Source organism: Oncorhynchus keta, chromosome 30, assembly GCF_023373465.1.
Source record: "Oncorhynchus keta strain PuntledgeMale-10-30-2019 chromosome 30, Oket_V2, whole genome shotgun sequence".
NCBI lineage: Eukaryota > Metazoa > Chordata > Actinopteri > Salmoniformes > Salmonidae > Oncorhynchus > Oncorhynchus keta.
In genome coordinates this window covers 32,640,935-32,655,726 of record NC_068450.1, presented here as the reverse complement: position 1 = coordinate 32,655,726, position 14,792 = coordinate 32,640,935, and the positions used below count along the sequence as shown (strand labels likewise).

Genomic DNA, 14,792 nt, shown 5'->3' with positions numbered 1-14,792 from the left:
CGATACAGCATGGATTCAGGTGTGTTCCTGAGAACGGAGTTAAGGTGGAGGAGGTTCTGCTCGCGGTCGGTGAACAGGTAGGAGCTGAGTTTATACATTCTGCTTCTAGAATGAACAAGGCTGTGGTTGTGTTCATGAAAAGGGCTAATTTGGTCGGTAGGCTAATTGCTAGCGGAATATTTGTACGGGATGTGTTGGTGTCAATTTCACCTCTCTCTACCCCTTCAACAAGAGTTGTAGTGGCAAATTTGCCTCCGTTTATTACGGATGATCAAATTAGGAAAGAGCTGAGTCGTTTTGGTAAGTTTGCTAGCGGTTTCTGTGTACTGTCAGCAGGTTTTCAGGCAGATGCCGTTAAGCACGTTGTTTCGTTCAGGAGGCAAGTGTTTATGTTTCTGAACAATAATGAGCAACAGCTAAATGTGCATTTTAAAGTGAGGCATGGGGAGGGGCTCTATGCAGGTTTTGCCAGCACAGATAGTCTACAGTGTTTTGAATGTGGGGATTTAGGGCACAAGAGCTTTGCGTGCCCACATAAAGGCCATAGACAAGGGGAGGGTACGAGCGCAAGGGGAGGAAATCGAGGTCAAAATGCAGGGGGTAAGGAGATGCAGACAGCAGAGGCTGGGCCTAGTCAGTCTAGAGATGGTGGTGTAGATGAGGCTGGGTCTAGTCAGGCTAGAGATGGTGGAGAAGCAGAGGCTGGGTCTAGTCAGGCTAGAGATGGTAGGGTAGTGGAGGCTGGGTCTAGTCAGGCTAGAGATGGTGGAGAAGCAGAGGCTGGGTCTAGTCAGGCTAGAGATGGTGGGGTAGCTGAGGCTGGGCCTAGACATGCTATGGAGGGTGGTGCAGATGATGCTGGGCCGAGTCATGCTATGGAGGGTGGTATAGCTGAGGCAGGCCCTGGTCATGCTATGGAGGGTGGTGTAGCTGAGGCTGGCCCTAGTCATGCTATGGAGGGTGGTGCAGATGATACTGCGTCTAGTCAGGTTATTCTAGTGGATGAGGAGAGTATAGTGGGGAAGTGTAAGAGATTAGGGGGGGAGGAGGAGGGTGTCAAGAGGAAAAAGAAAAAGGGTGTGGACAAAGGCACCATGGAAATGTTGCCTGTTGCTGTGGGTGAGGCCCTAACCAGAGAGAAAGGGCAGGTGGTCAGGGTGGGAGATAGAGAAGAGGAGGAAAGTGAGTCTGAGGAAGAGGATGAGGAGTTATTTTTTTCAGACTCCTCTTCAATTGGCCCGGAGCTGACAGCCAGTCAACCAGAGGGGTCTAAGTACACGTTGAGAGAACTGACAAGGTTCCTGAATGAGACTAAGGGGAAAAAAGTTAATCTTGAGGCTTTTTTTTCCTGATCCTAGAAAGTTTGTAAGATCAGTACAACATGCTATGAGAAATGAGGGGCATGGTGTCCTCTCACCCAGGAAACGGTTTAGGTTGAGGAAGTGGGTCACAACAGTGCGTAAAGGTTTACCTTCAGACACTGTTTAAATGTTTAATTTCTTACTGACACTGGGGCTTTTTGAGCTTTGCTATTGATCTATTTCTCTGCTGGCTTTTCTCCCACTTCTTATGGAGACTCTTTGGGTAGGCTCTCTCAATATAAATGGCGCCAGAGATGCGGGAAAGAGGAGTGTGTTGGGTGAATATGTAAAACAAAAAAAAGTACAGGTGTTGTTTCTGCAGGAGACGCATAGTGATGTGGTGAATGAAGTTGATTGGGGGCTCTGGTGGAAAGGGGCAAGTGTGTTGAGCCATGGGACAAATCTTAGTGCAGTCCTTTTTGCACCGGGTCTGGCTGTAAAAATTTGCTCCTCAAAGGAGGTGTGTAGGGGTAGGTTGCTTGTTGTTAAAGCAGAAATTAGTCTTTATAAATGTGTATGTGCCTAACACAGGGAGAGAAAGAGGGGTTCTATTTGGGAGTCTTAGACAGGAACTCTCACAAGTAGCGCCTGAGGAGACGCTGGTGATCGGAGGTGACTGGAACTGTACAATGGATTTTACAAAAGACAGAAATGGGGAAGAGCCTCATTCAGTGTCAGTGGGAGTGTTAAGGGACATCTTTAATCAGTTTGACCTAGTGGATGTTTGGAGAACTAAACATCCAAACACAAGACAGTATACGTGGGTGAAGGTTTTTGGGGCTAGGGTGAGTGCAGCTCGACTTGATCGTTTTTACATGTCCAGGAATCAGAGCAATAGGCTGCTGGGTGCTACCATTCTCCCAGTGGGGTTTTCGGATCACCACATAACCATGGCCCGACTGTCTATTTCACCAGGGCCCCGGCAGGCATCTTATTGGAAGTTCAATGTAAAGCTCTTACAAGATGCCACTTTTTGCTCAGGTTTCCAGACTTTTTGGGAAAGATGGGGGCAGCGAAGAGAGGAGTATGAGTCTCTGAGTCAATGGTGGGATGTGGGGAAAGTGCAAATTCGGCTTTTCTGTCAACAGTACACAGCTCTCTCATCCTCAGAGGCTAGGAGAGTATTGGGGGAACTAGAGCGGTGTATTAGTGAGATGGAGGTAGAGATGGTGGGGCAAGGCAATGTAGGCCTCCAGGCTAACTTAGTCGAATTACGTAGGGACCTGGGCAGTTTTTTCCAGGTTAAAGCAAAGGGAGCACTTGTAAGAGCTAGGTTCTCCATGCTCAAGGAGATGGATGCTCCCAGCTCCTTCTTCTTTGGTTTGGAAAGACAGAGCAGTGAAGCCAAGGGTATGCATTGTCTACGGCTGTCTGATGGGCGGGTGACCTCTGTGGTGGGGGAGATGCGGGAGCGGACTGTGGAGTTTTATACTGAATTGTATAGGGCAGAAATGTGTGATCCTATGTGTGCTCAGGTCTTGTTCGCAGGACTCCCTAAGCTCTCTCGGGCACAGAGGGATGAAATGGACATTCCTCTGTTGTCACATGAACTGGCAGAGGCAGTAACCCAGATGTCCCCCGGGTGCACGAGGTCGACGGGGTCGATGGACTTCCAGTGGAATTTTACAAAAAATTCTGGGGAACAATTGGACAGGATTTATTTTGCGTGTTGCGAGAATGCGTCGGGGTAGGAGAGTTGCCGATGAGCTGCCGTCGGGCGGCTCTGACTCTCCTGCCCAAAAAAGGGGACTTGTGTGAACTTAAGAACTGGAGGCCTGTGGCATTACTCTGTGCGGACTACAAGATTTTTGCCAAGGTCCTCTCTAACAGACTGAAGTCCCATCTGGACTCTATAATACACAAGGACCAGACATATTGTGTACCGGGACGCTCAATCACGGACAACTTGTTCTTGATTAGGGACATGTTGGACTTGTCGAGAGGTTCTAAAGTGAACTTTGGACTGGTCTCTTTAGATCAAGAGAAGGCTTTTGATAGAGTGGATCATGAGTATCTGTTTAATGTGATGTCTGTGTTTGGGTTTGGGAAGAGTTTTGTGACCTGTGTGAAGCTGTTGTATGCTGGGGCGTCATGTATGGTTAAGGTGGGAGGGGGGCTCAGTAGGCCAGTCTGGGTGAGACGGGGCATTAGACAAGGATGCCCTCTATCTGGGCAGCTGTACACACTAGCCATTGAGCCTTTTTTAGGACTGCTACGCAGGAGACTGCGGGGAGTGTGCTGGACAGGCATGGATGTGGTGACAGAAATAGCAGTCTCAGCATATGCAGATGATGTTTCTGTGATGGTCAGGGATGGGCAAGATATGCAGGAACTAGAGACCAGTCTGAAGGTGTACGAGGGAGCTTCATCAGCTAAGGTAAACTGGGGAAAGAGCAAAGCTCTGTTATGTGGGGCATGGGGGGATAGGGCTCCTCCTCTGCTTCCAGGGGGTTTGCAGTGGGGTTGTGAAGGGCTTAAAGTGTTGGGGGTGTACCTGGGCTCGGAGAGGTGGGTCAGCAAGAACTGGGAGGGGCTGTCACAGGCAGTGGTGTCAAGACTGGCCAGGTGGAGGTGGCTCCTGTCCCAAGTGTCATATAGAGGGAGGGTGCTGATAATCAACAACCTGGTGGCATCTTCCTTGTGGCATAAACTGGCTGTCCTCAACCCCCCCGCTGGTCTGCTTGCAGACCTGCAACGCAAGCTGGTGGACTTCTTTGGTCGGGACATCACTGGCTGAAGGCAGCAGTTTTGTACATGACCGTCCACGAAGGAGGACAGGGCCTGGTGGAACTGGAGAGCAGGATGGCTGCTTTCCGACTAAAGGCGGTGCAGAGACTGCTGTACCACACTGATGTTGGCTGGAGGGAACCAGCATGCGCTGCTGAGGAGAGCTGGCGGATTAGGGTTGGACCGGCAGCTGTTCCTCATGAAGCTGGAGAGGCTGAGTACAGCAGGTCTCTCAGAGTTTTACTCTGCGGTGCTGAGGGACTGGCAGCTGCTAAGGCCCACACGAGAAGGGGGTGTGGAGCCTGGGCAGTGGGTGTGGGAGGAGCCTATCTTCCACAACCCAGCCATCCCTTTGAGATCGGTTCAGTCGGCCACCCTGCAGAGGCAACTGATGGCAGGGGGTTTACAAAGGCTGGGTGACCTGAGACTGCTGGGAGAGGAGGGGTGGAAAACCCTGGAGGTCTTGGCGCAACAAACAGGAATAACGTCTCTTAGGCTGCTGGAGAGATTCCTGGAGGAGGTCCAGGAGGCACTGTCTGAGCCGGTAAGGGGGGTGTTTGAGAGGCCAAAGGGAGAGGGGCCACCAATGTTCCCGCCACTGCAGGTGACGGCAGAGACTGGAGACTGGCAAGGGGGTCTGGAGGACTTGTTAGATTTTAACACTCCGAGCCTGGGGGAATTTGAGGGGGTGGGAGGTAAAGCCCTCTACAACCTCTGCGTTAAGGTTAGGAGCATTAGAAGCCTAACAGGAGTGAAGGCACATCAGTGGCAGGGGGTATGTGGGGCGGAGAGTATGGTGGGTTTTAGATGGAGGGCGCTCTACAAACCCCCAGTACCAAAGAGGTCAGGGGACCTCCAGTGGAGGGTTCTTCATGGAGCCCTGGCCACTAACAGCTGGTTGGCACGGGTTGATCCAGGAATTGGGCAGGGGTGTCCTTTCTGTCAAATGAAAGAAACTGTAATTCATGTGTTTTCTGTGTGCACCAGGTTAATGCCATTAATGTCTCTGTTGGAATGTCTGTGTGACAGGTTGGGGGTGGTTTTTGCTGTTGGGATGTTTATAATGGGATACAGGTATTCGAGTAAGGAGAAAGAAAAATGTCTTTTGTTGAATTTTCTGTTTGCTCAGGCAAAGTTATCTATTTGGCTAACAAGGAGGAACAGGGTCAAAGGTGGGGGGATAACAGACCCTTTACTACTGTTTCATGGGATGGTCTCTGCGCGCCTTAGGGTTGAGTTTGAGTTCTATAAAATGATCAAATGTGTGGAGATGTTTGAGGAGATATGGTGTGTTGGGGGGGCTGTCTGTATTGCTGGGGAAGATGTTTTGGATATACGGTTGTATATTTTTTTATTTTAGGAGTGGGGGGGTGAGTTTTAAATGAATTGAGAATGTTTCAATAAAGAAAGACCAAAAGTCAAAAAGTCTCTCTCTCTCTCTCTCTCTCTCTCTCTCTCTCTATCTCTGTCTCTCTGTCTCTCTCTCTCTCTCTCTCTCTCTCTCTCTCTCTCTCTCTCTCTCTCTCTCTCTCTCTCTCTCTCTCTCTCTCTCTCTCTCTCTCTCTCTCTCTGTCTCTCTGTCTTGCTGTCTTGCTCTCTCTCTCTCTCTGTCTCTCTCTCTTTCTCTGTCTCTCTCTCTCTCTCTCTCTCTCTCTGTCTCTCTCTCTGTCTCTCTCTCTGTCTCTCTCTGTCTCTCTCTGTCTCTCTCTCTCTCTCTCTCTCTGTCTCTCTCTCTATCTCTCTCTCTCTCTGTCTCTCTCTCTCTTTCTGTCTCTCTCTCTCTCTTTTTCTCTCTCTCTCAATTCAATTCAATTCAATTTACTTTATTGACATGGCAAGTTCAATATTACTTACATTGTCAAAGTATACATATCGAAAAATAAAATAAATATATTTATATTTAAAATATATCTATATTTATATGTAAATAAATGGTGGGGACCAACAGCAATAATAATAGTAGTAGTGTACATGGGATTACCATTAACAACAACTTCAACAACAATATTAATCAGAACAACAATACATTAAAGCAATGGTAGTAGACCAGTGTCAACATGACTGAGAAGACACATGACGTGGTATGAAAGACAAAACAAAACAAGATGGGAAATATTATCGACATTACTTTGCACTTTTCACTGGCTGTCCCTCAGGTTTTGGCAGGAGGACACACATTTGGCTGCCAAAACATTTATAGTTTCAAATTCTTTGTATTGAATTATAATTTTGGGAAAGAAATATTCTCTTAGGTCTGAGTATTTGTCACAGTGTAATAGGAAATGCAGCTCTGTCTCTACCTCTCCCCTGGAGCAGAGTGAGCACAGCCTGTCCTCTGTGGGCAGCCAGGTTTGTCTGTGACGACCGGTCTCTATAGCCAGACTGTCCACTCTGGGCATCCAGGTTTGTCTGTGACGACCGGTCTCTATAGCCAGACTGTGCTCACTGAGTCTGTACCTAGTCAATGTTTTCCTCAGTTTTATATCAGTCACAGTGGTCAGATAGTCTGCCACCATGTACTGTTTGTTTAGAGCCAAATAGCATTGAAATTGACTTTCATTTTTTTGTGGTGTCTTTCCAATAGGTGATATATTTTTATTTTTGTTTTGTGATGATTTGATTGGGCCAGACTTTCTGAGTGTTGTCCTGAGGCTCTATGGGGTTGGTTTGAGTTGGTGAACTGAGCCTCAGAACCAGCTGGTTGAGGGGACTCTCCTCTTGTTTCATCTCTTGACATTGTAGAGCTGTGTGATGGAATGTTTTGGGGTCACTTGTTTTTAGATGGTTGTAAAATGTGATGGTTCTTTTTTCTATTTGAATGAGGAGGGGGTATTGGCCCAATTCTGCTCTACATGCGTTATTTGCAGTTTTTCTTTGCACTTGCAATACAGTCTTGCAAAACTCTGCATGCAGTATTTCGATTGGATGTTTGTCCCATTTGGTAAATTCATTATTAGAGATTGGACCCCATACTTCACTGCTATATAGAGCAATTGGTTCTCTCTCTCTCTCTCTCTCTCTCTCTCTCTCTCTCTCTCTCTCTCTCTCTCTCTCTCTCTCTCTCTCTCTCTCTCTCTCTCTCTCTCTCTCTGTCTCTCTCTCTCTGTCTCTGCTTCTCTCTCTCCCTCTCTCTCTCTCTCTCTCTCTCTTTCTCTACTCAATTCAATTTTCTCTCTCTATTCAATTCAATTTCCATTTTCTCTGTCTCTCCTGCTGTGCAGCCTGCTAGCAGCAGGGTTGCAGGGGATGTTCATTCACAGTATGATCCCATCCATTAATTACAGTGCTGATGGTCAACCTAGATATTTTCTTTATTGAGTGCTAACATTAGAGACAGTCAATAAAGCCTGGATGTCAACAAATTAACAATGGACTGATTTAAATTAAGGTTGCAATTTAAATTCAGTTTACCCAGACCTTGTCTGTCTATGTCCAATTTTAGCAACATACTGAACCCAGACGGAACCCAGACTGTCAGAAACCTCAGATAAAGCATGTCAGTGAATTATCAGAGGATGAATGTGGCCGAGACGAGGAGGGCTATTGATTGGCTGTTGGGGAGGAAACAGTGTTGCGAGGTGGTGTTGGCCATGAGTTGTGGTCAGACTGAGCGAATGCTGAGCACACTTCTCTGGGATTTGATTAAAACATAACGAACCCCCTCCACTCTCCCTCCCCCTGTTTCTTAACATCCCTTCATCCCTCGTTCCCAGCCACCCGCATATCTGCATAAAGGGAAGGCTGAACAGAAAGTGCACTGCTGCAAAGTTGTCAGTCGCGATAAACACAGAGACAAGTAGTGTGTGTGTGTGTGTGTGTCTGTGTGTGTGTGTGTCTGTGTGTGTGTGTGTGTCTGTGTGTGTGTCTGTGTGTGTGTGTGTGTGTGTGTGTGTGTGTGTGTGTGTGTGTGTGTGTGTGTGTGTGTGTGTGTGTGTGTGTGTGTGTGTGTGTGTGTGTGTGTGTGTGTGTGTGTGTGTGTGTGTGTGTGTGTGTGTGTGTGTGTGTCTGTGTGTGTGTGTGTGTGTGTGTGTGTGTGTGTGTGTGTGTGTCTGTGTGTGTGTGTGTGTGTGTGTGTGTGTGTGTGTGTGTGTGCGTGCGTGCGTAATGTGTATGTGCGTGTCTGTTCCTTATTAAATGTCCTAAAAGCGTGTCCTAAAATTGTGGTTGTCCTATGTGTCACATCTTGTTGAGTGTGTCGTGTTTGGCCTTGTGACTTTAGAGTTGAATACCCTTCTGACTCCCTCCTCCCAAACAACACAAGATACAGATCTGCTACTAAGATAATTGTAGTCAAACACAACACTAAGCTCTGTCTTCCGTCCTTCTCTGGTTCCCATTCCAACAATGCCTTTTTGTCTGTCTTCCCTTTCTGCTTCTGTGGTGGCAGGTAGCCTAGTCAAATCAAATCAAAGTTGATTTGTCATGTGCGCCGAATACAGGCTCTAACCAATAGTGCAAAAAAGGTATTAGTTGAACAAAAGGTAAGTAAAGAAATAAAACAACAGTAAAAAGACAGGCTATATACAGTAGTGAGGCTATAAAAGTAGCGAGGCTACATACAGACACCGGTTAGTCAGGCTGATTGAGGTAGTATGTACATGTAGATATGGTTAAAGTGACTTTGCCTATATGATGAACAGAGAGTAGCAGTAGCGTAAAGAGGGGTTGGCGGGTGGTGGGACACAATGCAGATAGCCCGGTTAGCCAATGTGCGGGAGCTCTGGGTGGTCAGGCCAATTGAGGTAGTATGTATTGTGTAGTTAAAGTGACTATGCATATATGATAAACAGAGAGTAGCAGTAGCGTAAAGAGGGGTACGGGGGGACACACACAATGCAAATAGTCCAGGTAGCCATTTCATTACATGTTCAGGAGTCTTATGGCTAGGGGGTAAAAACTGTTGAGAAGCTTTTTTGTCCTATATCGCTTGCCATGCAGTAGTAGAGAGAACAGTCTATGACTGGGGTGGCTGGGATATTTGACAATTTTTAGGGCCTTCCTCTGACACCGCCTGGAGTAGAGGTCCTGGATGGCAGGCAGTTTAGCCCCAGTGATGTAATGGGCCGTACGCACTACCCTCTGTAGTGCCTTGCGGTCGGAGGACGAGCAGTTGCCGTACCAGGCAGTGATGCAATCGTTGTTGCAGCTATAGAAACTTTTGAGGATCTGAGGACCCATGCCAAATCTTTAATGAGGGGGAATAGGCTTTGTTGTGACCTCTTCACGACTGTCTTGGTGTGTTTGGATCATTCTAGTTTGTTGGTGATGTGGACACCAAGGAACTTGAAGCTCTCAACCTGCTCCACTACAGCCCTGTCAATGAGAATGGGGGCGTGCTCGGTCCTCCTTTTCCTGTGGTCCACTATCATCTCCTTAGTCTTGGTTTAGTTTAGGGAGAGGTTGTTATTCTGGCACCACCCGGCCAGGTCTCTGACCTCCTCCCTATAGGCTGTCTCGTCATTATCGGTGATCAGGCCTACCACTGTTGTGTCGTCTGCAAACTTAATGATGGTGTTGGAGTTGTGCCTGGCCATGTAGTCATGGGGGAACAGGGAGTACAGGAGGGGACTGAGCACGCACCCCTGTGGGGCTGCAGTGTTGAGGATCAGCAAGGCAGATGTGTTGCTACCTACCCTGACCACCTGGGGGCGGCCCGTCAGGAAGTCCAGGATCCAGTTGCAAAGGGAGGTGTTTAGTCCCAGGGTCCTTAGCTTAGTGATGAGCTTTGAGGGTACTATGGTGTTGAACGCTGAGCTGTAGTCAATGAATAGCATCCTCACATAGGTGTTCCTTTTGTCCAGGTGGGAAAGGGCAGTGTGGAGTGCCATAGAGATTGCATCATCTGTGGATCTGTTTGGGCGGTATGCAAATTGGAGTGGGTCTAGGGTTTCTGGGATAATGGTGTTGATGTGAGCCATTACCAGCCTTTCAAAGCACTTCATGGCTACGAACGTGAGTGCTACGGGTCTGTAGTTATTTAGGCAGGTTGCTTTTGTGTTCTTGGGCACAGCGACTATGGTGGTCTGTTTGAAACATGTTGGTATTACAGACTCAATCAGGGACATGTTGAAAATGTCAGTGAAGACACCTGCCAGTTGGTCAGCACATGCCCGGAGCACACATCCTGGTAATCTGTTTGGCCCCGCAGCCTTGTGTATGTTGACCTGTTTAAAGGCTATGGAGAGCGTGATCACACAGTCGTCCGGAACAGCTGATGCTCTCATGTATGCCTCAGTTTTGCTTGCCTTGAAGCGAGCATAGAAGTGATTTAGCTCGTCTGGTAGGCTCGTGTCACTGGGCAGCTCGCAGCTGTGCTTCACTTTATAGTCTGTAATAGTTTGCAAGCCCTGCCACATAAGATGAGCGTCATAGTATGTTTCAATCTTAGCCCTGTATTGACGCTTTGCCTGTTTGGTGGTTCGTTGCAGGACATAGCAGGATTTCTTATAAGCTTCTGGTTAGAGTCCCGCACCTTGAAAGCGGCAGCTCTACCCTTTAGCTCAGTGTGAATGTAGCCTGTAATCCATGGCTTCTGGTTGGGGTACGTACGTACAGTCACTGTGGGGATGACGTCCTCAATGCACTTATTGATGAAGCCAGTGACTGATGTGGTGTACTCCTCAATGCCATCGGAAGAATCCCGGGACATTCTGTGATAGCAAAACACTCCTGTAGTTTAGCATCTGCTTCATCTGACCATTGGGCGAGTGCAAGAGTGTTGAGCCAGTAACTCAAAGGTTGCTGGTTCGAATCCCAGAACCGGCAAGGTGGAGAAATCTGCCATTGAGCAAGGCGGTTAACAACAACTGGGTGCTGATAATGTAAACTAAGGCAGCCCACTGCAGCTCTCTGATTTAGAGGTGTTGGATGAAATGTGAAACACATATTTCAGTTGTGTGCAACTGACTAAGTTTTCCATTTTATTCTCTCTCTCTCTCTCTCTCTCTCTCTCTCTCTCTCTCTGTCTGTCTGTCTGTCTGTCTGTCTGTCTGTCTGTCTGTCTGTCTGTCTGTCTGTCTGTCTGTCTGTCTGTCTGTCTGTCTGTCTGTCTGTCTGTCTGTCTGTCTGTCTGTCTGTCTGTCTGTCTGTCTGTCTGTCTGTCTGTCTCTGTCTGTCTGTCTGTCTGTCTGTCTGTCTGTCTGTCTGTCTGTCTGTCTGTCTGTCTGTCTGTCTGTCTGTCTGTCTGTCTGTCTGTCTGTCTGTCTGTCTGTCTGTCTGTCTGTCTGTCTGTGTAGTTAAATGGAGGAGAAAGAGAGGAGTAGGAGTCGGTCTCTGTCTCGTAGCCGTAGGGCCACCCGGGTGCAGCAGGTGGTGGGGACGTTGATCAGACGCACCCGCGAATCACTCAGCAGGTACAGTATCAACACATGAGAGGCATATGCATTCACACATAGAGGAACACACATTCACAGATAGAGGAACTCACAGACAGAGAAACCTACAGAGATTTGATGTCAAGAGGTTTGCAGTCCCACAATAGAATGAGGTGTGTGGACGGGCCACCTGTTAGTCATGCTAGTAAACACGTCAGAAACAGCTGACAGAGATGGAAGGGGATGCCTTTAGCCCTCTGTAGTGAATCTAATTCAATGTTTTACACAAATACTTTACTCACATAGTATCACACCAGCTGCTCTGCCACTCCCAATAACCCCTGACCTCTAACCCCTATTTAACCCCTGTTTGACCTCTCAGAGAGCGGATCCTTGGGGATGGGAGGTCCAACCGGTCTGGCAGCGTGACCAGTCAGAACTTCCCGGTGAGGCTAACGGTTCAGATCGTCAGAGACCCGGTGTTGGACTCCAGCGGTCATGGGTTCTCCCTCTCCAAACAGCACCCTCTGCTGGTCAGGGACGTGGCTGCAGGTACGCCGTGAGCGTGTGTGTCTGAGAGAGCGAGAGAGTGAACGCTCTCTCTGAAATGTGGCCACCTGCTTCATCATGCCGCAGTAGACTCGCCCACAGCAAGACAGATTTAGGCACACACAAACACATGCACACACACATGCGTGCGTACGCACACACACACCAACCCTCTCCTGGCATTTAGAATGCCAGGCACCGTGCCAGAAAAGCCAGTGAAACAACAGAGCCACTTGCTCATCCTTTTTAGATTTGATAACTCTTCATTTAGTTGGACACACACATTAACACACACACACACACCTTGCTGAGCTGTGTGTTTCTTTCCTCTCTGTAGAATCTACTGATCAATACCCTGAGAAGTACCCTGCTGCCCCCGGCCCAATAATCACAACTTGCTGCAGAGAGAGAGAGGGGAAGTGAGAGAAAGAGAGAGGGGGGAGACAGAGAGGGAGGGATAGAGAGAAGGGGAGGGAGAAAGAGAGGGAGGGACGGAGGGGGGAAACAGAGAGGGAGGGAGAGAGAGAGAGGGGAGGGAGAAAGAGGGGGGTGAGAGAAAGAGAGAGGGGGGAGACAGAGAGGAAGGGAGAGAGAGAGGGGGAGACAGAGAGGGAGGGAGAGAGAGAGAGAGAGGGGAAGACAGAGGGAGGGAGGGAGAGAGAGAGAGGGGAAGACAGAGAGGGAGGGAGGGAGAGAGAGAGAGAGAGACAGAGAGGGAGGGAGAGAGAGAGAGAGAGAGGGGAAGACAGAGAGGGAGGGAGAGAGAGAGGGGGACAGAGAGGGAGGGAGTGAGAGAGGGAGAGAGAGGGGGGAGACAGAGAGGGAGGGAGAGAGAGGGGGGGACAGAGAGGGAGGGGGGGGGGAGGAAGGGGAGACAGAGAGGGAGAGGGGAAGACAGAGAGGGAGGGAGAGAGAGAGGGGGACAGAGAGGGAGGGAGAGAGAGAGGGAGAGAGAGGGGGACAGAGAGAGGGAGGGAGAGGGAGAGGGAGAGAGAGAGGGGGAGACAGAGAGGGAGGGAGAGAGAGAGAGAGGGGAAGACAGAGAGGGAGGGAGAGAGAGAGGGGGACAGAGAGGGAGGGAGTGAGAGAGGGGGAGACAGAGAGGGAGGGAGAGAGAGAGAGGGGGACAGAGAGGGAGGGAGTGAGAGAGGGAGGGAGAGAGAGGGGGGGACAGAGAGGGAGGGGGGAGGGAGGTAGGGAGAAAGGAAGGGGAGACAGACAGAGAGGGAGGGAGAGAGAGAGGGAGAGAGGGGGGACAGAGAGAGGGAGGGAGAGAGAGGGGGGACAGAGAGGGAGGGAGAGAGAGAGGGAGAGAGAGGGGGGGACAGAGAGAGGGAGAGAGAGAGGGGGAGACAGAGGGAGGGAGAGAGAGGGGGGACAGAGAGGGAGGGTGAGAGGGAGAGCAAGAGAGAGAGAGAAAGAGAGAGTTAGTGAGAGAGATGGTGGGTAAAAGAGAGGCAGTGAGATGAGAGTGTGACGGGAGGAAAGGTAGAGAGAAAAGGAGAGAGAGTGGAGCTGTAGGGATCAGGGTATTGGATCAGGGTATTGGATCAGGCTATTGGATCAGGGTATTGGATCAGGGTATTGGCAGTGCTGGCACGAAAGCACAGCAGGGGGTTGGCAGACCTGACATTGTGAAACCAACTGGGGACATTTTGTTCGTCCCCACGAGGTCAAATGCTATTTCTAGTGGGTTTAGGGTTAAGGTTAGAATTCGGTTTAGGGTTAAGGTTAGAATTCGGGTTAGGGTTAGTTTTAGGGTTAGGATATAGGGTCAGGGTTAGGGTTAACGTTAGGTTTTGGGGTTAGGGTTAGGGTTAGGGGTTAAGGAAAATAGGATGTTGAATGGGACTGAATTGTATGTCCTCGCAAGGTTAGCTGGGCAAGACTGTGTGTGTGTGTGTGTGTGTGTGTGTGTGTGTGTGTGTGTATGTGTGCGTGTGTGTGTGTGTGTGTGTGTGTGTAGTGCCATGCTGTCAGTGGTTAGTAGAGTGTGGATGGGTGTGGGCGTATGTGTGTGGATGTGTGTGCGAGGTGGTGTGTGTGTGTGTGTGTGTGCCATATGCTGTCAGTGGTTAGTAGTGTGTGTCAGTGACAGGGTTTGCTGGACAGTGTGTGTGTGTGTGTGTGTGTGTGTGTGTGTGTGTGTGTGTGTGTGTGTGTGTGTGTGTGTGTGTGTGTGTGTGTGTGTGTGTGTGTGTGTGTCTGTGGAGAGAGTGGGCAGCAGAGTAACTGCTGTGTCTCAGTCCTGCTCTCTGGCCTGAAGACACATGAGTATAAATAACCAATCAGAGAAAGCAGGGAGACTGGCAGAGAGGCTGACAGAGAGGCTGTCAGAGAGGCTGTCAGAGAGGCTGTCAGAGAGGCTGACAGAGAGGCTGACAGAGAGGCTGACAGAGAGGCTGACAGAGAGGCTGTCAGAGAGACTGACAGAGAGGCTGACAGAGAGGCTGTCAGAGAGGCTGTCAGAGAGGCTGTCAGAGAGGCTGACAGAGAGGCTGTCAGAGAGACTGGCAGAGAGGCTGACAGAGAGGCTGACAGAGAGGCTGACAGAGAGGCTGACAGAGAGGCTGACAGAGAGGCTGGCAATGATACAGAAAGACTGGCAGAGAGGTTGGCAAGGACCCAGAATAATGTTAACCCTCGTATGCCTCCCCAGAGGAGCTACTGTAAGCACATGTGACTGTGTTGAACTATATAACCTTTTGTCCTCTGTGTGTGTAGGAGGCCCAGCAGATGGGATACTGTACCCTGGAGACCAGGTGTTACAGATCAATGACCTGCTGGTGGATCATCTCAGCTATGAACAGCTGCAAGACATCACCAGGTAACTAACGCTGTT

General features: G+C 49.3%; 1 protein-coding gene across 3 annotated transcripts in view; it reads left to right on the top strand.

Annotated features, from left to right (window-relative positions):
- LOC118371377 (uncharacterized) overlaps window positions 1-14,792 on the top strand; it is a 48,487-nt gene that overhangs the window by 22,297 nt on the left and 11,398 nt on the right. For all 3 annotated transcript variants that reach the window (XM_052488281.1, XM_052488279.1, XM_052488280.1), the window contains exons 3-5: window positions 11,324-11,440; window positions 11,784-11,953; window positions 14,675-14,777. In XM_052488281.1, the coding sequence (XP_052344241.1) occupies window positions 11,328-11,440; window positions 11,784-11,953; window positions 14,675-14,777 (386 nt within the window). In that variant the 5' untranslated portion in view covers window positions 11,324-11,327. The remainder of the gene's footprint in view (window positions 1-11,323; window positions 11,441-11,783; window positions 11,954-14,674; window positions 14,778-14,792) is intronic.